General features: G+C 33.9%; 1 protein-coding gene and 1 long non-coding RNA gene across 2 annotated transcripts; both read left to right on the top strand.

The window, feature by feature from the left end:
* The first annotated feature begins 9,788 nt into the window (after window positions 1-9,788).
* LOC117102071 lies at window positions 9,789-12,065 on the top strand. The gene is made up of 4 exons (XR_004444356.1): window positions 9,789-9,879; window positions 10,009-10,190; window positions 11,035-11,107; window positions 11,914-12,065. It is a non-coding gene; the product is annotated as an uncharacterized LOC117102071 (long non-coding RNA).
* Window positions 12,066-13,715: 1,650 nt separating this feature from the next.
* On the top strand, window positions 13,716-19,886 carry LOC117102041. Its single transcript, XM_033242256.1, has 6 exons — window positions 13,716-13,773; window positions 14,679-15,122; window positions 15,244-15,429; window positions 17,068-17,207; window positions 18,179-18,240; window positions 19,802-19,886. Exons 1-6 carry the CDS (start codon window positions 13,716-13,718, stop codon window positions 19,884-19,886), a joined length of 975 nt encoding a protein of 324 aa, XP_033098147.1.
* Window positions 19,887-27,125: the final 7,239 nt, after the last annotated feature.

Below are 27,125 nucleotides of genomic sequence, written 5' to 3'. Positions count from 1 at the left end.
ACCTATGTTAAGGCTTTTAGCGGCGCCCCTGCCTTGGTCCGCTCGGTCACTCGACTCGCCTAAGAGTATTTATATCGAAATTAAATGTGTTTGTCGTTTTTTTTAAATCTAACACCAGCTTAGGCCTACATGTCACTACATTTTTTTCTTTTGAATGGCTGCAAAATTTTTTGAAGACGTACTAGCTGGAAGATTTGTTGCAATCCAATTTCAATGCGTATTATCGAGGGTAAGATGATTATTGTAGAACAATTATACCATTATTATAATTATTTAATAAATTGTTAATTGCGGCAAGTAGACCCTCTCTAGAATTTTTGCGTGTTTGTTTTGTGGCTGGTTGTATACTGTATATCAAAATGGAACCATGGAACGTATCGCAATATATAACTCCTAATTGGAAATAAATAATAAGATAAGGTATATACATAAGTATTGATATGTGCATAGTAATAATAATATGCAGATTATTTAATTTCAATTTCAATTTATTTATTCGGGTACAACATGAGAAAAACATACAAGCACAAAATCCTCATAATGAAATCGAACACATACAAAAAACTCATCATTGGCCCCGGCAAACCTTGGCGTAACAAAACACAATCGGAGGGTAGTCCCAACCCAATAGTGGCTAAGAAAAATATATAAAATTCATATCATGAAGTTCAAATCGTTAGGCAAAGTCGGCGGTCGATTCGAAAAATGTTCAAAGGTAGTTAAGGTCTAAGCAGATGATTTCAGAGCATTTTTGAACCAGTTCAAATCATTACCCAAGTGTTCCTTGATAGTGTCTGGAAGTTGATTAAATAATCGTTGGAATCTAACACAGGTAAGCATCTCTTTTAGCTGCTACACTTATGAACCTCACAGCATTAACTCCTTCTGCTAATTATGGCGAGTATGCTGTTATCGATATCAAAACTATTATATAAGCACTTTGCAACGTTTACAATAAGTAAATACTTTAGACGATTCATTATTAGTGTACATGATTTCTTATCATAGGACAAGTGGTTAGGGTAAATGTAAACATACTCTAGTAAATGAACGCTGAACATATTCCACTTTATTAATATGATTTCGCTGATAAGGGAGCCAAACTTGGGTGCCGTATTCAAGTACAGGTCTAGAAATAGAAAACATTAATTTCATCAAAACATTGGGATTCTTAGATCCAACTGATGAACGCATAGCCTAAGACACTTATTGGTGACCATTTCAATGTGCTTACTCCACTTCAAATCTCTGGAAATGATGACACTCAAGTATTTAACACTATCAACAACATCCAGACGTTTGCCATCAATCTGGTATACGGTGTCATCACCACCAGTGGTTCTGGTGATGCTGAGCACTTTACATTTATCTGGATTGAGACTCATACAATTATCCCTACACCATTGGACAATAGTACCAATATCATTTTGAAAGGATTTGAACATCCCAGCTTCTTTAATAACCCTGTAGGCAACAGTGTCATCCGCATATTGGGGTACCTGTGAATTAACGAGATAAGGTAAGTTAGAGACATACAAATTAAAAAAGTAAAGCAGCAAGCACAGACTCTTGGGTGACACCAGATGGCACATGTATCCATTCTGACAGAAAGCATTTGTACGATACTCTTAAGGTATTTTGTTATGGATTTTATTATTTATAAGATGATTAGCGCCCCCATACATGTTGAAAATCATTTGTATTTCCTTATTTTGGCTATTCGCTATGGATATGTTCGTCATGTTTAAAAAAATGTTTCTTTTTATCTGTTTCATGTTACATGGTTTTCTTTAAGTCGTCTACAGTGAAGGTATTTTGTTTCATTTTGTTAATTTGCTCGTAAGCTTCTAAGTTTGATTACTAATTGATTTTCCATTAGAATGTGTATTATCTGGAATCACAAACGAATGGTACTTATTGTTGATCAGTAAGCCTTTCGTCGTTTCACCCTGTTATCAAGAAAATGTTTCCGATTCTGTAACAGTAATTGCAAATCATATAATTTACATTTTAGTATTTTAACTATCTTTCACATTTATATTGGTGGTGAAGAATTCTGTATTTCAAAATTTGTGTGTAAGTCTACATAAGCTCTTTCTTTTCATGCTCATCCATTATGATGTAGTTTTCACGCTCATTGCATTTTACTTCACAAAAGTGTTGGCATTACGTACATACGTTTCAGTACTTAATTGCGAATATATAATTTGCTTAGGCCTATGCCAGAGAGGTATTTCTATATTATCAATACAGGTGTGTAGGTTTGGGTTACGTGTGTCCGTACAATCTGCTATTGTAAAGTTAATTATTCTCATTATGAAGCTTAATAATTTTAATTATTTTTAGTTGTAAGAAAACCGCCTTTAAAATAGTATGAAAAATATGAAGTAATTAGTACACATTGCTAAGCTTTATTTTGTGTAATACTTTATTGCAATATGAATTCATTTTTAACTGTGTTTTACTTGTTATAGTAAAATACAGTTTATGATGAAGAGTATTTTTGTAAAGCGCCATGTAAATAATGCTCAACAAATCAAAACATATTTCAGATGTTACTTTTTTTGTTTGACTGTGTACTAATCAGTACAATTTATTTTGAATAACAAAGTCTCTTTTTATTTAGTTTGTGTAGACTTTTATTTTGGGTCATCACATTTGTGGAAACAGACTATTTCGGTTTGAATACATGGAACGACCTTAAAGAAATATGTGAACAATCAGGCTATCAACTTGTAAGCATAACCAGTTCAGATGAAAACGATGCAATCTTGAACTTAAAGAAAATTGCACACGTGGAAACTACGTCATCGGATTATCACGGTGATACTGCTATGGAGATGTTATGGGGCAGTAATGAACCAAATGTTCCTGTTCATGACTCTGCAGTAGTGTATATGACGACCCTGGAAAACAACGAACCTGGCAAATGGTACGACATTGCGAGTACCGTGCTAATAGGGTCTGAAACTGCAAATCCTGAATATGGTTATATTTGTGAAAAATCAATAAGTAAGTGGCAGTAATCAATCAATACCTTCAATTATTATTAGAACCACTGAAATACATAATGTGTACACAAGTAAATATGACACATTCAGAAGACTATTAGGCCTACATACTTTTTTTTTCGTTTCACAGCAACCACGCAGTTATCCACGACTACTGATGGCATACCGATGCAGTCATTTTCTAGCAGTATTATACCGTTAAGTTCCACTTATCGTATGCATACCGGTACATCAGTAGTAGCCACGGTAAATGGTGAACCCAAAGACAGAACTGGTATTCGTGATGAGCCAATCACGAAATATAACACAGAAAATAACAGAGGTAGGCAATTAACCTGTAGCTCATGGGTCGTATTATAGTAGAGACTGAGACCACTATACTATAGTTTTCTCAGGTAGAGATCAGTGGTCGTATTGAATTGAAAATAAAAGTGAAGCAGGTGATATCTGGTTACCGAAGACTTCGAACCTGGCAAATGGTACGATATTGTGAGTACCTCTCCAATAGGTTCTGAAACTGCAAGTCCTGGATATGGTTATATTTGTGAAAAATCAATAAGTAAGTGGCAGTAATCAATCAATACCTTCAATTATTAGTAAGTTCCACTTATCGTATGCATACGTCAGTAGTAGCCACGGTAAATGGTGAACCCAAAGGCAGAACTGGTATTAGTGATGAGCCAATTACGAAAACTAAGACAGAAAATAACGAAGGTAGGCAATTAACCTGTAGCTCATGGGTCGTATTATATTAGAGATCAGTAGTCGTATTGAATTGAATTGAAAATAAAAGTGAAGCAGGTGAGACCTCGTTACCGCGGTTCGATTTGTTCGACGACGCGACGCTACAACGGAATAAATTTCTGAATAAATTTCAATTTATTAGAAAACCTCAGGAACATAGAAGTAAAGTAGTAAGCCTACAATAACTTTAAAACAATAGAACAATTTCATTAAAAAGGATAAGTTATTCATACATATACCAGAATAATTAAAATAAAAACCAAGAAAAAATTGGAGAAAAAAATCTAAACACAAAATTCAATCAAATCAATAAGACGCGAGAACAGAACAACACTTAAACAGATACAAGCAAAACAAAAACCATGAAAATATATAATTTGCTTAGAAGTATGTCAGAGAGGTATTTCTATACTATCAATACAGGTGTGTAGGTTTGGTTTACGTGTGACCGTACAACCTGCTATTGTAAGGAGTCTTCTTCAATATCGAATAATGAACCTGAACAATTTATGTTGAAGCAAACAGCTGAAAATTCAGTCACAAGACAATAAAAAATACATTTAGAATTTGTTGTTAGGGGTGATAGCTTATGCAGTAATTTTATTATTTTGTAAACGGGTCTAATTTCTTAAACAGAGGCTTATAGAGTGACTCTGATTATATGAAATTTCAATCATGAATTGATGATGTAGGTCGGTATACGCTGAGTGTTCGCTGGCCATTCGTTACTCATTACGCTATGAATACGTTATGCATTTGCTATGGCAATGTTTCAGATGGGATTGAACGTGTTTGGACGAACAACGGACGAACAGAAAACGTAAACCCAACGTGCACCCAACGTGCGAAACGTTCAAACAACGAATGCTCACCGTATACATACGTTCAAACAAGGAATGCTCACCGTATGAATAGCGTATGTAGCAGAACGTTGTCATACGTTCAAAATTTTGAACATGTCCAAAAATTAAAATCGACCCCAGCGTACCTCAGCGTACCCCAACGAACAGCTAACGAATACAACGGATGCCAAACGTGTTACGAACAGGTCACGAACGAATGTCAACTTACGCGAACGTAAACCAATATTTTGATAAACGTCAGCAGACGTTGGCTGTATACGCTACAGTGTGACAGGTGCTGTACGGCATACGTGTGACATTCGCTGGGCATTCGTTGTGTACGCTGAACATTCGTTGGGCGTTCGTCTTTCACGCAAAGATGTTATTTTTTTGCCAAAAAAATTTAGCGTATTTCAGCGTATCGGGACTTAGAAAAAAAAATGAGAACGCTCGGCATACGTTAGGTCTATTCGCTACTATGTGACAGGGCCATTAGCAGCGGGTACTGTAGTGTTGATAATAATTGTTATTGTCGTGATGGAATAATTAGGCTAGGCAATCTAGCATTTGAAGTCAAACGAATTGCAAACAAAGGTTTTTCTTTTTTAATCAAATATATATAATGAGGAGATGAAATTCCAGAAATCACACCTCAGTTACACCTCGGGAACATATGCAAATTAGCTAAAATATGCAAATTAAGTTAAAAATATAGGGTTCTCATATCTTGGCAACCGCTGGTCCTAAACCCTACTTTTGGTCTCAAATCATTCAAATGCATGTTTCTTTGCATTATATTAATAAATTGAATGAAAATCTATAATCAAACCATAGTCACATATACTCTTCATATGCAAATTAGCTCTTAATTATGCATATTACTTAATGAAAACATAGAAATCCCATATCTCAGCAACCGCTGGTCGCAGAGAGTTGCTTTTCGTTTCAAATTAATCAGAACATGCATGTTTTTATTTGCTCTAATAGAACATTTGCCTAAAAAATGAACGGAAATGCTACAATTGACCTCTGACCTTATATTCATTGAATTTGCATATCTCTGTGACTAATGTACATAGAAACCTTACTTTAGGTCTCAAATTACTCAAAATGCATGTTTATTTGCATTATATTAATAAATGGGATGAAAATCTATAATCACACCATAGTCACGTATTCTCTTCATATGCAAATTAGCTCTTAATTATGCAAATTAAGAAAGAAAATATAGGGTCCCATATCGCGGCAACCGCTAGTCGCAGAAAGTTGCTTTATTTTTCAAATTATTCAGAACATATATGTTTCTATTCGTTCTAATAGAAAATTTGCCTTAAAAATTACCGGAAATGCCACAACTCACCTTTGACCTTATACTTATTGAATTTGCATATTTCAGTGATTAATATCAGTAGAAACGTGATTTATGTCTCAAATTATCAAAATGCAGTGTGGCTTTCTTTTTAAAATATTCATATAATAATGCATGTTTATATTTGCTCTAATTGAACATTTGTTCCACATTATCCAACATGCTAAAATTTACCCTTGACACATATTCACAGAATTTGCATACTGTATATCTCTGACACTAATGTCTGTAAAAACCTAATATATTGTTCAAGTTCATGTTTCTTTTCAGGAGCGAATCTAGAGATTTCCAAAGGGGATGGGTTGGGGGAAAAAGTGGGGCCGATCGCAATAATACTAACTGGGGGGTCCGGGGCATGCCCCTGCGAAATTTTTGTGTTCTAGACGCCCAAAAACACTCCCGCTCCTGTATATAAAATTTACGTCTTCAGCCTAATTATGCGATTTATGGATGAAAATATAGGTTTCTCATATATTGAAAACTGCTGGTGTTAAGTAATTGCTTTTTTTCACGCTTTTTAACGCTTTTAGATGTTGCAGTCTCTATTTGCTTCAGTACTGTATATGTATGCACCGGAATATATATCATTCAGGTTTTGATTCACTGTACCATATATGTGATGAAATTCCAGAATTCACACCTTGGTTACTCACATTCTCTATATGCAGTTTACCTAAATATGCAAATTAGAAGCATAAATAGTTGCTTTCTTTTTTGCAATTGTTCAGAGCATGCCGAAATGGAATATTTGATCATTTTGGGATATATTTATTATCCACAAAATAGATATCAAATCATTATTTTTTCGAAAATATATTATCATTATTTGACGTTATCTGTAATAAGACTTGTGCAAAAATCACTAATGCCCTTGTTTATTACCAGATTCCCGCTCTATTTTCGTGTAATATCATGACTACCGGTCAAGAGACTTGACATTGGTCTCAAATTAATTAAGTAGTATGCCTATATTTTATATAATATATTTCTAAAGTAGAAAAGTTATGACAAAAAATGATCAGAACCCAAAACATGACCCATGTTGCCCATAACTACTGATCATCTCGATCATCTTCTATAGTTAAGAATCTGATGAATCTTAAAAATCGGCGATAGAGGATTTAACTTGAAATCTATGTAACATCATTTGGTCCTATATGGAACAAATATCACATGATAAATGTATGGCTGAATATGAATCAATGATTTAGAAGTATATTTTAATTTGAAAGTAATTAATGCAATTCAAAAAGGCTTGCTTGTGAAGAACGCACTGCAAACACCTGATAAAGTTCTGACAGCGACTGCCTGCGAAAAATTGTTTTGATTAAATTATCTTTGCAAACTTAGTTTTAGAGTGCTAACTTATTAATAATTTCTTAATGTGTTATAAGAAGGCGGAAAAATATATAATTTAATTTTAGCCCCACCTCTACATCTTACCTCAATTATGCTTTCAGAAAATTGTTATTATGTTCATTTTCAATGAGTATATCATCACAAAAATGTTTTATGATCAGGATAATGACCAATAATATAAGGTCAAATTTTCATTAAAGCAAATTTAAATGTTGATATTTCATACTTACTTGAAAAAAAAAATATCATATAAGACCCTATATTTTCATTCTTAATTTGCATATTTTAGAGAAAATTTGCATATGTACAGTGCTTGTGATTATAGATTTCTATTTTTTTTTAAACATTTAATAATTTTAATAAATAATTAATTTAGTAAATGAAGTTTCTATGGACATAAATCGCAGAGACGCAATCAGTTAAAATATGGTCAAATGTCAATTGTATCATTTCCAACCATTTTGGTGACAGGTTTTCTACTATAGAGAGCCAATAAAAACATAAATATTCCGTACAATTTGAAAAAGAAAGCAACAATTTGTGACTAGCCATTGCCAAGATATAGGAACCTTACATTTTCATTCCTAATTTGCATGTTTTAGTGCTAATTTGCATATGAACAGTACATATGACCATGGTGTGATTATAGATTTCCATCCCTTCTGTTAATATATTAAAAGGAAACATGTATTTAAATTATTTAAGATTTAAGTCAAGATTCTGCGGAAAGTAGTCACAGAGACATGTATCTGTGATTTTAAGGTCAAAGGTCAATTTTTAGCATTTCTGGTCATTTTTGTGGCAAATGTTCCATTACAGCAAATGGAAACATGCATATTCCGCACAATCTGGAAAGAAAAGCAACTCTCTGTGACCAGCCATTACCAAGATATAGGAATCCTTTATTTTCATTCCTAATTTGCATATTTTAGAGCTAATTTGCATATGACCAGTACATTACACCATAGTGTGATTATAGATTTCCATCCCTTCTGTAAATATATTGAAAAAATATGTATTTAAATTATATAAGATTTAAGTTAAGATTCTGCGGAAAGTAGTCACAGAGATATGTAATTTCGGTGACTATAAGGTCAAAGGTCACTTTTTAGCATTTCCGGTCATATTTTGTGGCAAATGTTCCAATACAGCAAATAGAAACATTCATATTCCGCACACTCTGGAAAAGAAAGCAACTCTCTGTGACCAGTCATTACCAAGATATAGGAACCCTTTTTTTTCATTTCTAATTTGCATATTTTAGAGCTAATTTGCATATTAACAGTACATTTGACCATAGTGTGATTATAGATTTCCATCCCTTTGATTAATATATTGGAAAGAAACCTGTATTTGAATAATTTAAGACCTAACTTAAGATTCTACATACATTACTTGCAGAGATATGCAAATTCAGTGAATATAAGGTCAGAGGACAGTTGTATTATTTCCGTTCCTTTTTTAGGCAAATGTTCCATTAGAGCAAATAGAAAAATGTATATTTTGAATAATTTGAAAAAGAAAGCAACTCTTTGCGACCAGCGGTTCCCAAGGTATGAGACCACTGAATTTTTAACCTAATTTGCATATTTTAGCTAATTTGCATATGTTCCCGATGTGTGACTGAGGTGTGATTTGTGGAATTTCATCCCCTCACCATATGTACTTGATTTAAGAAGAAAAACCTTTGTTTGCAATTTGTTTGAATTTTGGCTCTTTTTTGATTGCCTAGCCTAAATAGACAATAACTGGATTTGCGTCAGGAGAAACATGTATAGGTGTAATTTTCCCGAGAACAACTTGCGATTTTTTTCGTAGTTGTTTACAAATGTACTGAGTATTCGGTACATTTCCACGTCAGGTAGGGCAAAATTACACATATAAATATAAAGTAATTAGTACACATTGCTAAGCTTTATTTTGTGTAATACTTTATTGCAATATGAATTCATTTTTAATTGTGTTTTACTTGTTATAGTAAAATACAGTTTATGATGAAGAGTATTTTTGTAAAGCGCCATGTAAATAATGCTCAACAAATCAAAACATATTTCAGATGTTACTTTTTTTGTTTGACTGTGTACTAATCAGTACAATTTATTTTGAATAACAAATTCTCTTTTAATGTAGTCTGTGTAGACTTTTATTTTGGGTCATCGCACTATGAAGCTACATTTGTGGAAACAGACTATTTCGGTTTGAAAACATGGAACGACCTTAAAGAAATATGTGAACAATCAGACTATCAACTTGTAAGCATAACCAGTTCAGATGAAAACGATGCAATATTGAACTTCCTTAAAGAAAATTGCGGACGTGGAAACTACGCCATCGGATTATCTCGCCAGATGCGAATTAATCATCAAACTGCTTGGAACTGGGAATCCGGTGATACTGCTATGGAGTTGTTATGGGGCAGTAATGAACCAAATGTTCCTGTTATTGGCTCTGCAGTAGTGTATATGACGACCCGGGTACGACATTGCGAGTACCGTGCTAATAGGGTCTGAAACTGCAAATCCTGAATATGGTTATATTTGTGAAAAATCAATAAGTAAGTGGCAGTAATCAATCAATACCTTCAATTATTATTAGAACCACTGAAATACATAATGTGTAAACAAGTAAATCTGACACATTCAGAAGAATATTAGGCCTACATACTTTTTTTTCCGTTTCACAGCAACCACGCAGTTATCCACGACTACTGATGGCATAACAATGCAGTCATTTTCTAGCAGTATTATACCGTTAAGTTCCACTTATCGTATGCATACATCAGTAGTAGCCACGGTAAATGGTGAACCCAAAGAACTGGTATTAGTGATGAGCCAATTACGAAAACTAACACAGAAAATAACAAAGGTAGGCAATTAACCAGTAGCTCATTGGTCGTATTGAATTGAATTGAAAAAAAAAAAAATAAATAAATAAAAAAAAAAATAAAAAAAATAAAAAAAAAATGTAAAAAATAAAAATAAATAGATACACAAATAAATAAAATATTAAAATAAATAAAAAGTGAAGCAGGTGAGATCTCGTTACCGCGGTTCGATTTGTTCGACGACGCGACGCTACAACGGAATTCCTCATGCGTGACCGTCCTACTGGGCGTCCTACGTACGCTGGTACTTAGATTTAACGTTCTCGCATCATTGTCGTGCAATATCGACAGCTCCCTATTATTGTCCACACCTGGTACTGTTGGATAATAATAACACTTATTATTATTATTATTAATATCAGCTACAGTGATCGGTGAAACTAAAGAAAGAACTGGTTTCAGTTGTGAATCATTTACTCCTCGGGCTAATTCAGATAGAGGAAATAATGGTCTTGGGCAACCTACGATCGGAACGTTCATTTCCTTCGTAATTCTATTATTATTATTATCATTATAATAATAATAATAATAATAATAATAATAATTATTATTATTATTATTGTTGTTGTTGTTGTTGTCGTTGTCGTTGTCGTTGTCGTCGTCGTCACCATTATTGTCATCATCAAAATCATTATCATCATCATAATCTTTCATCAGAAATTTTCATCATCATCAACATCTTCATCATCATTATTATCATCATCATCATCATCATCATCATCATCATTATAAACATCTTTATCACCATCATCATACATATTATAACTGTAGGCTTGTTGTGATTTTTTTTATTGGTAAAACTCATGATTTGTTTTCTATTTTCAGATTTATTCATGATCATGCTGGCGCCTGTGTTGCCGTTTGTTATTGGTAGTGTAGTTCTAATATTACTCTATAAGTACGTATACCCCCATTCGATCGGTTTATGAAATACATCATAATACACAATAGAATTAGTGTGTTTTTATCATGAGTTTGCTACCTTAATTATTAACTGGAGGGTCTTTTAAAGTTTGGTTTCTACTATTTTTTTTAAATAATGCTGTTTAGTTGTTTACAGATAAATACAAAATATGAGTTAACATTACTAAATTAAAATTATGTAGACAGTACGTGTTTGTTTTTATTTATATATTCATAAAGAAATTACTATTGGTGAACATACACAGTACTGTGCAACACAAATGATCACAGCACATGTACTTTGTCTAATTTGTTGGTAACAGGAGGGAATGAATTATAATGAACAAGAACAAAATAAACATAGGTAGACGTATCCCTGTTCAGTGCCAAAATATAGTATTAGAATATACAGGACCAAGTGACTACTGTATTGTTGATAAACAACTTTTTGTTTTGTTTGATATTATTCCAGATTCAATGTATGTGAAAGCATATATTTCCTCCATGGTGAAAGTAAAAAGGTCCCACCTAAAACTCTGAGCTCACAGGCCGGAGTGCCCATCTTTTTTCTAACGGCGTTTGGGCCAGACTGTGAAAGACTGGGGGGTGGGGGTTGCCACTCCTCCCACACATTAGCTTTTCTGTTTACCTTCCCAATGTATGTTGTTACGCATTTATACTCCTGGGTAAAGGGAAGCGACTTGCACAACGAGGGTAACCGCTTCCACTTAATGTAGGTGATACTATAATATAGAGCATTTCAATAAATACGAATTTTATTTTCCGGTTGTTCATTTTAAGGTTTCGTGATCAATTATGCTGCAAGTCTAAGAGAGAAACGGAACACAAACTTACGAATGGTGTAGATGAGGTTATGCCGTGTGATATATACAATATAACTTTGGATAATGGCAAACATTTATGTAAAGAAAAGACATCAGGGAAAATGTTTGCTGAGATCACAGAAGAAGCTCATCCAATTGAACCGGAAAGACGTTATGATTCACTAGATTAATCTGGTGATGACACTGAAAATATCATAATTGTGATCCGTAGGAAATGCACTTATAGATGATTTGTATACAAAACCTGACAGAAATATAAAACATGTTGCTATTGGTTGAATTTTATTATAAAAGTGTGATGAGGGTAATGGTATGATGATGATGATGACGACGACATCACAGCCATCGTGGCCACCACCACCATCACCGTTGTCGTCATCATCATGATCATCCATATCATAATTTTTATCATCATAACAATCATAATTGTCGTTATCATTATAATAATTGCTACCAGCCCATTCATCATTATTATATCATCACAGTATACCATGTCAATGAATATTTTTATATCATGATTCTATTCTTTTAAAGTGTACTTTGTATTTATTTTCATGTATTATCTTGATGAGTGGGATATGTGCGTCACTAGAGTAATAACATTCAACCTCACCACAAGACAATTAGGGAGGGGTATTTTGGTCGGTAGGACATTAGTGGATTAACGAACCTCAATACGCATGTTCCATTAGGGAAGTGTATGTGGGTCACTAGGCAATAACCCTACCTCAAGGCGCGTAGTTCAATTAGGGAGGGATATGCGGGTGAACAAAACTTTTGGGGAGTGTCCATGCCAATGATGCATTGCTTGTTGAGATTAAGCATATTACGTGTTGTCTTTGTATCATTTGGGTGGATAATAGCTGTTATGGCGCAGCATTATTTTATTTAATTGGAATTTCTTTACAGTATTAATAAAGCAAAATGATAATTCTTTGGTCAACAGTATTTATATCAAATAACAATGTTTTTTTGCGTTATTATCTAACACCAACTTACATGTCTATACCTTTCCTTGTTCTAAATACTGGAAGATTTGCCTGGAGTATTCAAATTATAATGTAACCAATAAGTGCATAGGCTTTAATAATGATATTCAATGCAATCCATTTTCAGTACGTATTATCCATGGCAAAATAATTATTGTAGAACAAGTACCGGTACTATACCTTTTTTTTAAATAGATTATTTAATAAATTGCAGCAAGTAGACTCATTTAGAATGGAATGTTTGCGTATGTTTTGTTTCTGGTTGTGTATATAAATATATATATATTGTATATATATATATATATATATATATAGATGTATATATGTATATATATGTATATATATGTGTATATGTATATATGTATATGTATATAGGCCTATATATGTATATAGATATTTGTATATATATATATAATAGTCATGTGTGTGTTGCACGTATGTTCCACGTATTATAAAGAAAAGTGCGTGTGCCGGAGACAAACTACTGTAAAGAAAATGTTGACATTTCGGAACATAAATATATTTTATTTAAACGAATATTTCGTCCTCTCCTGAAAACTTCGTCAGCGTAACTGATCTACATTGCATAAAGCATATACACAATAAAGGTGATAGTTATTTCTATCAATAGGCGTCTAATTATATATAATTATATGGATTGTATTACTAGCGCCCCCATACATGTTGAAATTATATTCGTATTTCCTTATTCGCTATGAACATGTTGGTCAGGTTTTAAAAATGTTTCTCTGTATCAGTTTAATACTACATGGTTTTCTTTCAGTTGTCTATAGTGAAGGTATTCCGTTTAACTTTGTTATTTGCTAGTAAGCTTCTAAGTTTCATTATTAATTGATTTTCCATTACAATGTGTATCTGGAATCACGAATCATATATATCATCGCCAGCGGCTACTGATTAGTAAGCGTATCGTGGCATCCTGTGATCAAGGAAATGTTATAAAAAGGCCTATTTCCGATTCTGTCACGGTATTACAAGTCATATTATTTACATATTTTAAATATTTTGCCTATTTTTTTTAGAGATACGAGCACAGGTAAGGAAGAATTTTGTATGTAAAATTTCGTGTAATAGGGCCTATATCATTGTGTATAGGCCTATAGGTATATATTATAGGCCTACACTAAATTGCTCGTTTTCATCCATTATGATGTAGTAAATTTCACGGCTCACTGTATTATAATTCACAAAAGTATTGGTATTAGAAAAGTTTCGGCACGTAAGTACTAATTTGCTTAGGCCTATGCCAATTAACCATAGGCCTACTAGGTGTGAGCTACTCGTAAACGTAATGTTTTCATTTATTATTAAGTATATTTTAATAAATAATTTGGTGTTTATTATTTTGTACATCCCACATCAATTACTTTTGTAAGTTGCAAGATTGAACTACAGTATTTGTATTTGTACAGTATTCTTATTATGGAGCTTAATAATTTGAGTAGAGTTATTTATATTGTAAGAAAACATTCTTTAAAATGGTATGACAAATATGAATTGTAGTGATTAGTACACATATATTTTGTTAGTTCTTTATTGCAATATATTCATTTTTAATTGTGTTTTGCTTGTTATAGTAGAATGCAGTTTATGATGATGGGTATTTTTGCAAAAGCGCCATGTAAATATTTTTCAGATGTTAGGTTTTTTTGTTTGACTGTGTACTAATCAGTACACCTTATTTTGAATAACAAATTCTCTTTTAATGTAGTCTGTGTAGACTTTTATTTTGGGTCATCGCACTATGAAGCTACATTTGTTGAAACAGACTATTTCGGTTTGAAAACATGGAACGACCTTAAAGAAATATGTGAACAATCAGGCTATCAACTTGTAAGCATAACCAGTTCAGATGAAAACGATGCAATCTTGAACTTTCTCCAAGATAATTGCACACGTGGAAACTACGCCATCGGATTATCACGCCAGATGGGAATGGATCAACATAGGTGGAACTGGGAATCCGATGATACTGCTATGGAGTTGTTATGGGGCATTAATGAACCAAATGTTCCTGTTCATTACTCTGCAGTAGTGTATATGACGACCCTGGAAAACCTCGAACCTGGCAAATGGTACGACATTGTGAGTACCGCGCTAATAGGGGCTGAAACTGCAAATCCTGAATATGGTTATATTTGTGAAAAATCAATAAGTAAGTGGCAGTAATCAATCAATACCTTAAATTATTATTAGAACCACTGAAATACATAATGTGTACACAAGTAAATCTGACACATTCAGAAGACTATAAATACTTTTTTTTCGTCTCACAGCAACCACGCAGTTATCCACGACTACTGATGGCATGTCAATACAGTCATTTTCTAGAAGTATTATACCGTTAAGTTCCACTTATCGCATGCATACATCAGTAGTAGCCACGGTAAATGGTGAACCCAAAGACAGAACTGGTATTAGTGATGAGCCAATTACGAAAACTAACACCGAAAATAACAAAGGTAGGCAATTAACCTGTAGCTCATGGGTCGTATTATAGTAGAGACTGAGACAACTATACTAGTTTTCTCAGGTAGAGATCAGTGGTCGACGTCGTATTGAATTGAAAATAAAAGTGATGCAGGTGAGATCTCGTTACCGCGGTTCGATTTGTTCGACGACACGACGCTACAGCGGAATTCCTCATGCGTGACCGTCCTACTGTGCGTCCTACGTACGCTGGTACTTAGATTTAACGTTCTCGCATATGTATGTGACTTTTAGTGACCACGTCCAATCGTTGTCGTGCAATATCGACAGTTCCCTATTATTGTCCACACCTGGTACTGTTAGATACAGTAGAGCCCCTATTAAAGGGATACCTTCGGGACCAAAAAAAAAGTGTCCCCTTAATAAGGGGCCACTAACCAAAATAATGCCAAAATAGGGGTTTTTTGCATATTTTCATATAACGATGACAAAAGTCTTCATAATTTTATTTTTATTGACATAATGAGTTACAACAGAATTATAACTAATTTATAGCATTAATTTTCAAGGCAAATAATTCATTTATAATATGAAATCAGCAGAAATGTTATTAAAACAACAGTAGTTTTATATGTTCCCAATATTGTTTTTATGATGAATGAATTTATAAAAGTGCACGAAAACGAAGAAAAAGAAATTTATTCAGAAAACCTCAGGAACATAGAAGTAAAGTAGTAAGCCTACAACTTTAATAAATAGAACAATTTCATTAAAAAGGATAAGTTATTCATACATATACCAAAATAATTAAAATAAAAACTAAGAAAAAATTGGAGAAAAAAAATCAAAATACAAAATCCAATCAAATCAATAAGAGGAGAGAACAGAATAACACTAAACAGATACAAGCAAAAGAACAAACCATGAAAATATAAACACACTACTACTACTACCAAACAAAGACGGATTATTTTACTTGGTTCAAAATTCTATTTCCAATTTCAGTTAAAATATTATTATTATTATTATTATTATTATTATTATTATTATTATTATTATTATTATTATTATTATTATTATTATTGTCATTATTCTTCTTCTTATTATTATTGTTATTATTATTATTATTATTATTATTACGTAGTCTAGCAAAGGCTCGCCCTTGACAAGAAGCAGTAGAAAGGTGATAGTTAGAAAGGTGACAAGTTCCTTAATAAGTTGCTCTAAATGTGTCAATATAGGCTATAAAGTTTAGTGAATTGTTTTTATTTTAAGAATGTTGTATTTGTTGTGATAAATATAAACAGGAAAAAAAAAAGTGTCCCCTTAATAGGGGTTATTTGGCCATTTGGCACATTCAGAAGTTGTCCGTCCTCGTCCCCGTCCCCTTAATAGGGGTGTCCCCTTAACAGGGGTTGGCCACAGTGTTAAAAGATATATCACCCCTAGTTTCACAAAACAGTGTCCCCTTAATAGAGGTGTTCCCTGAATAGGCGTGTCCCAAAGGAGGGGTTCTACTGTATATGTAAATAACAATAACTAATTTACGGTAATCAATAAATAATGTGTACACAATTATCATGTAAACATTATACACAATCACACGCATAAATGCTGCAACACATAACACAGCCTTGATAATAATAAACCCACATTTTTTCGTTTCTCAGCAACCCAGCAATTATCCACGACTGCTGGTAGACCATCAGTACAGCCATTTACCAGTGAAAACAAAGAAACAACTAGTAAAAGTGATAAACCAATGAAGCCTACCTCAGATAAGGGTAACAAGACAGTTGACCTGAAAACCGTAGCTTCATTGTGTTCAAGGGCGTCGATCCATTGTTGGAAGTGCGGGGAGGGGAAAATTGCCAAGACTTGACTGGGGCGAAGGCCTTGGAAGCTATGGCGTCTATAGCCTTATATAAGTCGTATCTAATTGATTGTAAGGAATGCAATGAACATTTATTTCCACACTACATTTTCAAAATACAGTGCAGATCCAGGAATTCGCAATAGAGGGGGCCAGGAGAGGGTCTTTTACTAATGGAGTGTCCCAGGGAGGGAATTTACTGATGGAGTGTAGAAAATTTATGATTATGGCGCCTCAGTTGGCTGGAAATAGCACTCTCAGACTTAAATTTACATATCATTTTCTTTTTTTTTTCCACTTCTAAATTTTGAAAATTTCGGGAAGGCGGGCTGGCAGGGCACCCTTTAATCTGTCACTAAAATACTCATTAAGTTTTTCAATTCACCTGGTAATCATAGTCCTGCTCACGTATATATTGCGTGCAAACTAACATTCATAAAAATAATGATTTATTATCTACTAATTAGCTTGTGACGTATTCGAACCATGAAAAATAAATAAGATAAACTATAAACAGTCACACTAATTTAGTCTCTTTGCATATACAATACTTTCGAAATAAATCAAGAGGTTTTCCTTTCCTCCTCTTTTTGAATTTCACTTTTGTGCAAGTAATATTGCGACTACACTATTGTGAGTGGATATACTGCCGTCTAATTTACAATAAAACAGGACTAGAGAGATAGGAAGCACACAAAACATTAGTTAGTATTTTTATTTCACAAACATAAAGGTGATTTACTTTATTTATTATTATCATGACGTCATGGCGAGTAATTATTGTTTAATAACCGCTATATAAAATTCAATTGACTAAATATATTTTTTTAAATTAGAAAAACAGAAATCTATGCAGACAATATTAAACACTAGTATATATATTTTATTTTGTTTTAAATTTTTATCAGATGATGCAAGACAAAGGTAAACCTATAACATGCAAAGGAATGATGAGAACTAGGCTAGAAAGGTTAGAGGGAGTTTTGAAAATCTTTAGGTTAAAGGATTAAGGGAAACATAAAGAAGGCAGAGAATTCCAGAGAATTCCAGAGAATCGAGGTTCGGACGATGAAGGAGCAAAAGTGGGAGACAGTGCGAACAGAGGGAGTAAAAACAGTGTACTTATGGCTAATGTGAGTCAACCGGGTTACACGAACAGGGAGAACTCTACGGGTTTTAATAATAACAAAAGGATTAAATCATTTATAATAATAATAATAATAATAATAATAATAATAATAATAATAATAATAATAATAATAATAATAATAATAATAATAATAATAATAATAATAATAATAATGTAAAAATGTTGGCCTAGTAGGTTTACACGCTTCCATTACATTGTTGTCAAAATATATTTAGCCTCTGATAACCGTTGCACCCATAAACTCGATGGAGTGGTTACTGAGATGGTTACGAAATGTACAAACAATTGCGTTCTAGAAATACGCACCGCACTTGAAACAGAGCACAAGTGAACAGACAAAATTAATAACAGTCATTCGTAGATTGATGAAAAGTGGGGGTGGGGGACAATTGATATGATTTCCCCATACTTTTAAAAGTGGGGGACCTGTCCCCCTGTTCCCCGTCGACCGACGCCCATGATTGTGTTAACTTAAAATACAGTATGATGAACTGGACTGCTTAATTAAGCGTTGTTTCCATACAATCGCTACACGATATCGCTGACAGTTTTCGGGAGCCTTCCCGATTGCGTCGGTGACTGATATGCAGTACAACGATTGCACTTGAAACACTGTAGCGACAGTGTAGCAATTTTAAGGAAACCAGACTCAATTGTACAGACACTGAGTGAAACATAATAAATCCAGAGAAGAGTAGGTAAATTTCCAGAGGTCTTTCAATTTTCAGAGGAGGCCAACGTGACCGCCACTCCCCGCCTGGTCAGAATAATGGGTTCTGGATATGGGTGTATGACCCCCATTGACTATTTCTTAGCAGCTGTTGTGAGACGTTTTAAAAAGTGATTGTGCGTGTTGAAATTTAAGCAGAATATACAGTAAAATGTTACTTTAGGGCATATGATTGAATAATGTCAAGAATGTAAAATTTTGTTTACATCACCAGGATGCGTTTATTCAAGCGGAAAGTTTATTTGAAAATATACGTTCAAGTTATGTCTTTCGATGTTATTTTAGTATTTTGGGGAAACAATTACATTCACCTTATTTTATTTTATATTTTATTATGTTTTATTTAATTTTAAAGTAGCAGTATATCCAAAACAATAAAATTAAGATACAGTAGGATTGCCAAAAATGGTAGCTTTTTGAGCGACTCTCCACATTGCATCCTTAACATGTAGATTAAATTTAAACACCAAAAGAAGTACTAGGTTAAAAAATATACTAAGGCTAAATATTATCTGTTTTAAAGAATACAGGAAAATGATAATAAGCATTTGTCAACTATAAACATGATATTTTTCAACATTAAAGCTTTGGATTAGATTTTGTTTTCAGTTTAATATACTGTATGCCCAAATGATTTCTTTTCTTTTTCAGATTTGATGATGATCGTGCTTGTATCTGCGTCATCCGTTGCAGCAATTTTACTCCTGATTTTAGTCTAGGGCATATGATTGAATAATGTCAAGAATGTAAAATTTTGTTTACATCACCAGGATGCGTTTATTCAAGCGGAAAGTTTATTTGAAAATATACGTTCAAGTTATGTCTTTCGATGTTATTTTAGTATTTTGGGGAAACAATTACATTCACCTTATTTTATTTTATATTTTATTATGTTTTCTTTAATTTCAAAGTAGCAGTATATCCAAAACAATAAAATTAAGATACAGTAGGATTGCCAAAAATGGTAGCTTTTTGAGCGACTCTCCACATTGCATCCTTAACATGTAGATTAAATTTAAACACCAAAAGAAGTACTAGGTTAAAAAATATACTAAGGCTAAATATTATCTGTTTTAAAGAATACAGGAAAATGATAATAAGCATTTGTCAACTATAAACATGATATTTTTCAACATTAAAGCTTAGGATTAGATTTTGTTTTCAGTTTAATATACTGTATGCCCAAATGATTTCTTTTCTTTTTCAGATTTGATGATGATCGTGCTTGTATCTGCCTCATCCGTTGCAGCAATTTTAGTCCTGATTTTAGTCTGGTGTGTATGCAAATTGTTGTTAAACGTAATTTAGCTCTTAAGTCCTCTGTTTTGATACCAATTAAAGTTTTAGGCCTACGAGCAGAAATATTTTAACATTTTTATATTATTGCTATGTGAATTTCTGTACCTATATATGTATCATGGTACAGTATGGAGGTAAACTCGAAGCCCTCTTGTAATGTTGTTGTTATTATTATTATTATTATTATTATTATTATTATTATTATTATTATCATCATTATTATTCTTTTATATAAATATAGGAATATATATATATATAATATATATTATATATATAATATAAATAAATAAATATATATAGGCCTATATATTTAACATAAACAATTATTATATTATATCAACTCGGAGGTTGGGGCAATTTTGTCATTGCAAATTGTATTTTTCATTCAAATACATATTTTATATATACTTATAACATTACCCCTAAACGCTTTAGAATTTATTTCATTGTTGTATTATGGTCTATTTAGTGCAGGCCTATTATTTTTGTTTTTCAAATTATTACGATGAGGACGTATTATGTTGATCAATGTTTACCCGTTTGTTTATATTAAGTTTACAGTACTACTCAGCCAACCTAATTTGAATATATATATATACAAAAATAATGCAAAAACGCTGAGTTAAACAGTAGAACACAAAACAAAATTATTCAGGAAACGAAGAAACGAATATATGTATACACTTATTATCATTATCACATTTTAAATATTCAATATTATTATTTAAGGTTTTGGAAACGATTATGTTGCAAGTCAAAGACCAAAATGAACCCGGAAATTTTGATGGATGATATAGCTGAGGATAAGCCTTGTGATGTGCTGAGAGGTTCTACTAAAAACGGATGCCGTGACGTTGATAAAGAAAAAATGTCAATGTGCAATACTTTGTATAACGTGCCTACAAAGAGGCCAGGACCTAATGTGCCATATACCATCCATATTTCAAATAGTTCATTCGATAATGCACTTGAGCCGGAAAAATATGCAGTGAATCAAAGTTCAAGTGCGCATGACAGAGAGAATCCGTATGGCTATGAATCTGAAGAGAATCCTACATATGAAGGTTATCATGATGAAAATTCTTACCGCACTTATGATGGGATTAAAAGCGACTGTGAAGGTGAAGTGGACAACCCGGCCTACGATGCTCTTCCGTTTGAAGCATCATGTCTTTACTCTTCGCCGCATGAAATGGCTGATGTTGCTAGCTCTGGGGATCTATCACAAAAAAGACAGTCGTCAGTGCAAAGCATGTAGGTAATCTTGATAAAATAGCAGATTCGAGCATAGATGCTCTGTATGCAAAACCTGACATGTCAATGAAACGTAAATACCAAATGTCATGGCATCAGTAGAACAATTACGCTTCACCAGATAAAACGACGGATGTTGCTGAAACTGCTAATGTCTTGAAGGAAAATGCCGCCACTTCAGCAAATGCAGATGATCATGACTTAGTACACTCAAAGAAAGATGCCCTGTATGCAGAACCTGACTTATCCATGTAAAAATACCAAGTGGAAAGTCCTACCAACAACGCTCTTTCGTCTGTAACAGAGTGTTATTCGTCACCAGATAAAATAACATCTTTTCTTCTTTTTAATTTTCCAAATTTAAGGCCAACTTTATAGCTGAAGGCTTCGGCCGAGCCTCTGCCGCAGATGGAGTCTCTTTTTGATTATAAGGTGATAGACTCGAAAAAAATTGTTTACTCCAATAAACATGGCAAATGTAATAAACTTTAAATGAGTCTACGGAAGGAACTATTTTAGTATAAATACCGTATGTTCGAAGAAGCGCCGTTCTCGAGTAAGCGCCGCGCCAAACCTGATTTTTTTTTTCGCTAAGCGGCGCTTTCGAAGAAGCTCCGTGGTGCTTAATCGAGAGTATACGTATAATCTGTGTGTAATTAACACTTTAAAATAACATGGTTTTAAATACAATGTATACAGTGTTAAAATGAATAAATAAAACACGAGGAAGACACATATTTCTTTATAAATGGTCATTTACGATGACGTAGGACTAATGATAGGCCTACTGAACTACGGAAATTACGTGATATAGGCCTAACATGGGTACAGCCATGGAAAGCGGCACGCCAATATTTTTTAATAAGCGCCGCTCTCGAATAAGCACCGCACCGACGCCTCAAAACATTTAATAACCTCCCCGGCGCTTTTTCGAGCATTTACGATAAGAAAATGTAAAACAGTCTTTTAGATTCCAAAACAAAGGAACCATGATCAACTGAACGATGTTGGTTCATTTCAGAATTTGTCTCGTTATTTAGCAATCAAATATCAAAGAAGCATCATTTAAAAGAGCGATCAAATTTTTACAAATGTGATATCATCAGCAGCATCCTTATCATCAACACCCATCATCTTCACTATTCTCTTCATTATTATCTTTATCATCATTAGTAATGGTATTGTGAGGACCATTCACACCAACATTATCATCATCACCATCATTATCATTTTAATAACAGGGGTGCCCCCCCCCCCCTCCCCACCCACCGTCGGGGAGAAAAAGCACAATTCGTCGGGAGAAAAAAAAATAGCCTATATGTATTTTCTACATATTAGTAGACTCTAAAATCGATTAAATAGCCTTTGAAACCCCAAAATTGTTAAACTTTTCGGGGGCTTCGCCCCCTGGACCACTTTCGAAACCTTTTAATCGAAGCTCGACCACGCCCACATTGCTTTCGTCTGAGAAATCTGACCCCTTGATGGGGGTATCGGCCTCTAGTCGGAGATCTCGGTCCCCCCGTTGGGCAAATCCTGGCGCCACCCCTGAATTATAATCGTCAACATCATCATTATTACCACCACCCTCAGTAATGTTCTTGTAATTACCATCCACATTGACATGATGATCAGCGTTACTACCATCACCAACATTATGGTAGCAAGATAACTGGTATTTATATTATAACAAACAGTAATATGATATTAAACGCCGAATTATTTTGTTTATCATTCTGAATCTTAAGACATTTCTATTGTTTGGCCTACTGGTACTGGTACTGGTACTGGTACTGATGGGCATTTATAATGCGCCTCTTCCTTGCGATTATAAAGCGCAGTTCTTTTCCCTGGTCATTGGATCCACATGCTAAGTGTTGTTGCTGGTAATCAGTGTATACGGAGCAGGCAACCCCACCAGGTACCTATTTATACTCCTGTGGAGAGAAGCAATGCAGATAAAATGTCTTGCTTAAGGATATAAGCGAAATGCACAGAGAGGGATGAAAACCCCGACCACGATGTTCCCGCTGCGACAAACCGCACCTGGATTAAGCTTAGATGGAATTCTTTGATCAATAAACTTTATAACGATGATAATAATGATATTATATTTTTAAATCAGTATGCTGTGTTAATCGCTTCTATCCAAACCTACTTATAAATTTGCTAACATTTCTTGTTTGTTAACCTAAATATGTCTGCAATAGCTATAGAAGCATTTGACACGAAGGATTTGTAGACTAGTAGCAATATACAATTTTATTTGGAACACAGCCAATAAATTATTATGACAACAATTGTAAGCTTTTCAAGGGATGTACGACGGTATATTTATATAAACACAATACATCTATATAAAACCACGCAACCAGAAAAAAACTCGCACACACAGTTAGAAAAGTGAGTATATTAGGCCTAAAAGTTATTTCCGTGTTAATTTTTGATGGTTGAATATTATGTGCTCCTTAAAAAATCTTACAAGTCACCTAATTAAAATGTCTAGATATAAATTTTTTTAAAGTAGATAACTGTGAAATTAGTTTTTTGATTGAACAGGTGTACTTTTGTACAAACGATATATATTATGTATAAACGATATATAAAAATAAAATACAAGCAAAGGTGGGTAGTGGCTAGTGTTATTGCTTATTATTGTGATTTTGTTGTTATTGCTATCATTATTTTTCCTATTGCGATACGGTACGATAACAATTTTATTGCAATTACTACTATGTAGGCCTACATAAATTGAAGTTGAACAATTTCACACAAATCAAAATATCAATCATCTAACAACAAAAAAGACAAAAGCAAGGCATTAAACATTAAAATAAAACAAAAACAATGTCCGTCTGACTGTGCAGGGAGTACTTTGAACCTTGAACCCGGTGTTAATGATAAAGTTTTTAGATCTGTTTTTATTACATTTAGATGATTGTCTGATTGATGATTTAGGTGATTGTCTTCAATTCATGATACGTGTTGATGAAAGGAGTAAATAATATAATCTGTGATTGGATTATTTTAATTTTTGGAAGTATTCAATGCACAGTCGGGTACATCTGTCCTCCAAACAGCGGAATATTTAGAATTAAACGTGCCTCGTCATAATTACACCTTGGGAGAATTATGTGAAATGCCCTTTTATTTTCATTTATCTCAGAAAATAAAGTCTAGAGTTGGAGCCCAATGATGCCGTCCTTTCCAATGAGCTCATAGATGGTGGTGTCATCCATATATTTAATGCATGGTACCTCCGTCATGAGATCATCGGCAAAGACAATAAAAAGTATGGGCCCCAACCACGAGCCTTGTGGAATGCTACCATTAACCACTCCAACAGCCCACTTTTACTCGAACTCCTTCCTAAGTGTCTCCTTATCATCCCTCCGTTCTTCTGACCTTAATTTGCTCATTGTTCCAAGAGTTATCACCAAATCCTATGGCCACAGATCATTTTCATTTTCAGCTGCTACGCTTTGGAACTCCCTCCCAAAACATACCGTACTCACTCGCGCGAATAAGCGCCCGGACGCTTAAAATATTTTTGCCCTTTTTTGAAGGGCGCTTATTCAAACGGGGCACTTATTCGAATGGGGCGCTTATTAAAATAGATGAAAATAAAGGGGTTCTTAGGAGAACTTATTAAATTCAAGAGGCACATCTTGAATGAAAAACGATTATATAAGGACATCAGGAAACCGCAAATTACGAATGGTGGTGCGCGTGCGGCGGAAAAGGTAATCGTCCAGAGAGCATGTTAGACTAGAAAAAAAAATCTGAAAAAAATGAGTTAGGGGGAGTGGAATGTTAGAAGCAATCCACATAGCCAGATATCCTAATTAATCCGCCCTGGTCACCCTAAGCCCTGTTGACACTTGATTTTACTCCTTGTATACAAATGGCGGCCATTTTTCAAAATGGCCGCCAAATTTATCTAAAATGTGCATAAAATTAAAACTAAATAAGCTACAGATATGATTTTGGTGTCTAAACTCAGAATTTTTAGACAGGCAACAAACTAGACATATAAAAACTACTGTCACTCAAGCCAGAATGGAACATAATTAAAAATAGGTGTTTATTTGTTTAAAAATAATCGCAAAATATACTTACTTAAAATGTACATAAAATAAGAACAAGTATTTAAGCTAGTTTTCTATGTAATCCAGATAGATTTTTGAGCAAAAATGGATTTTATTGACTAATTTTTATCATTTTCACTGCGCTGAATTCAAAAAAGTTAGGTGCCATTTTTTTACCAAAGTCATCGGCCGCCATTTTGAATTTCAAGATGGCTGACGCAACACATAAAACATGGTCATGATTCGGATTGGTGTCAATGGAAAGCAGTGGCGGATCCAGGGTGGGGGGGCGGTTCAAGGGGTTCGGACGAACCCCCCTCTGTGAAGAAACGTAACAAAATACTATTGGGTCCTTGCTTAACAACACGCATTACCAACCGCTTCTCGCGCATCGTGCGGGACGGTCCCGCTTCAAAGTGATTTTGGATGTAACACGCATTTGGAAGCGGTTTGGCGAAGCGTGAAAGGTTTGGTTTCCCAACCTCGAGTTCGGGGTTTCAATCCCTCGCTGTGCATTTCGCTTGTGTCCTTGAGCAAGGCACTTTATCTGCATTTCTTCTCTCCACCCAGGAGTATAAATGGGTACCTGGTGGGGTTGCGTGCTCCTGCGCTGAATACAGCAGCAACACTTAGCATGTGGATCCAATGACCAGGGACAGAAGCGCTTCGTATCTGCAAAGAAAGGCGCTATATAAATAAATATGATTAGATTAGATTTGGCAGAAAGAAGATCTTAAATTTGTCACGCATTTAGTCCACGCATGACGACGAATAATCACGAATTCATGGAAAATATATTTAAAATTAGAAGAAATCGGTTTTATAAAAATTATAAAACAATCATGCAGTAACTTAGAGAGCTTTCGTTATCGCGTTTGAGATTCAATTCACCAAAAGCTTTGGCGGCGCGTGTGGTCTTGCACGTTCATTGTCACAATGTTGATTATCCATGAAGCTATCCAAAAATAAAAACAAATTAAATTAAAATCTAGATACTTTTTCTTCAGGTCATCTAATATGCTTGAAAATATCAATATAAAGACGTTTGAGTAACAAAATTCATTGATTGTTTTTAATAAAGTGTTACTTTAATACCAAAAAATATGTTGCTCTGAAACATGACAAGGCCAATCTGAATAAAATGACCCGATCGTCCTGTAAGATCCAATTGATGATGTTGCAGGCGTTTATCATCCGAATATCTGAATTATTAGTAGGCATTTAATGTATACATTATTTTAATCGATTTCAACATGCTGTGTATAATATTTAATATTAGGCCTACTATGATGGATAACCATGTATTTTATTCTTTATTTACTGACATGTTTAAA

This window comes from Anneissia japonica, unplaced genomic scaffold (assembly GCF_011630105.1).
Source record: "Anneissia japonica isolate Jap-2015-1 unplaced genomic scaffold, ASM1163010v1 scaffold997_len2565447_cov190, whole genome shotgun sequence".
Taxonomy (NCBI): domain Eukaryota; kingdom Metazoa; phylum Echinodermata; class Crinoidea; order Comatulida; family Comatulidae; genus Anneissia; species Anneissia japonica.
The sequence above is the reverse complement of the archived record's forward strand: the minus strand, read 5'-3'. Positions and strand labels throughout refer to the sequence as shown.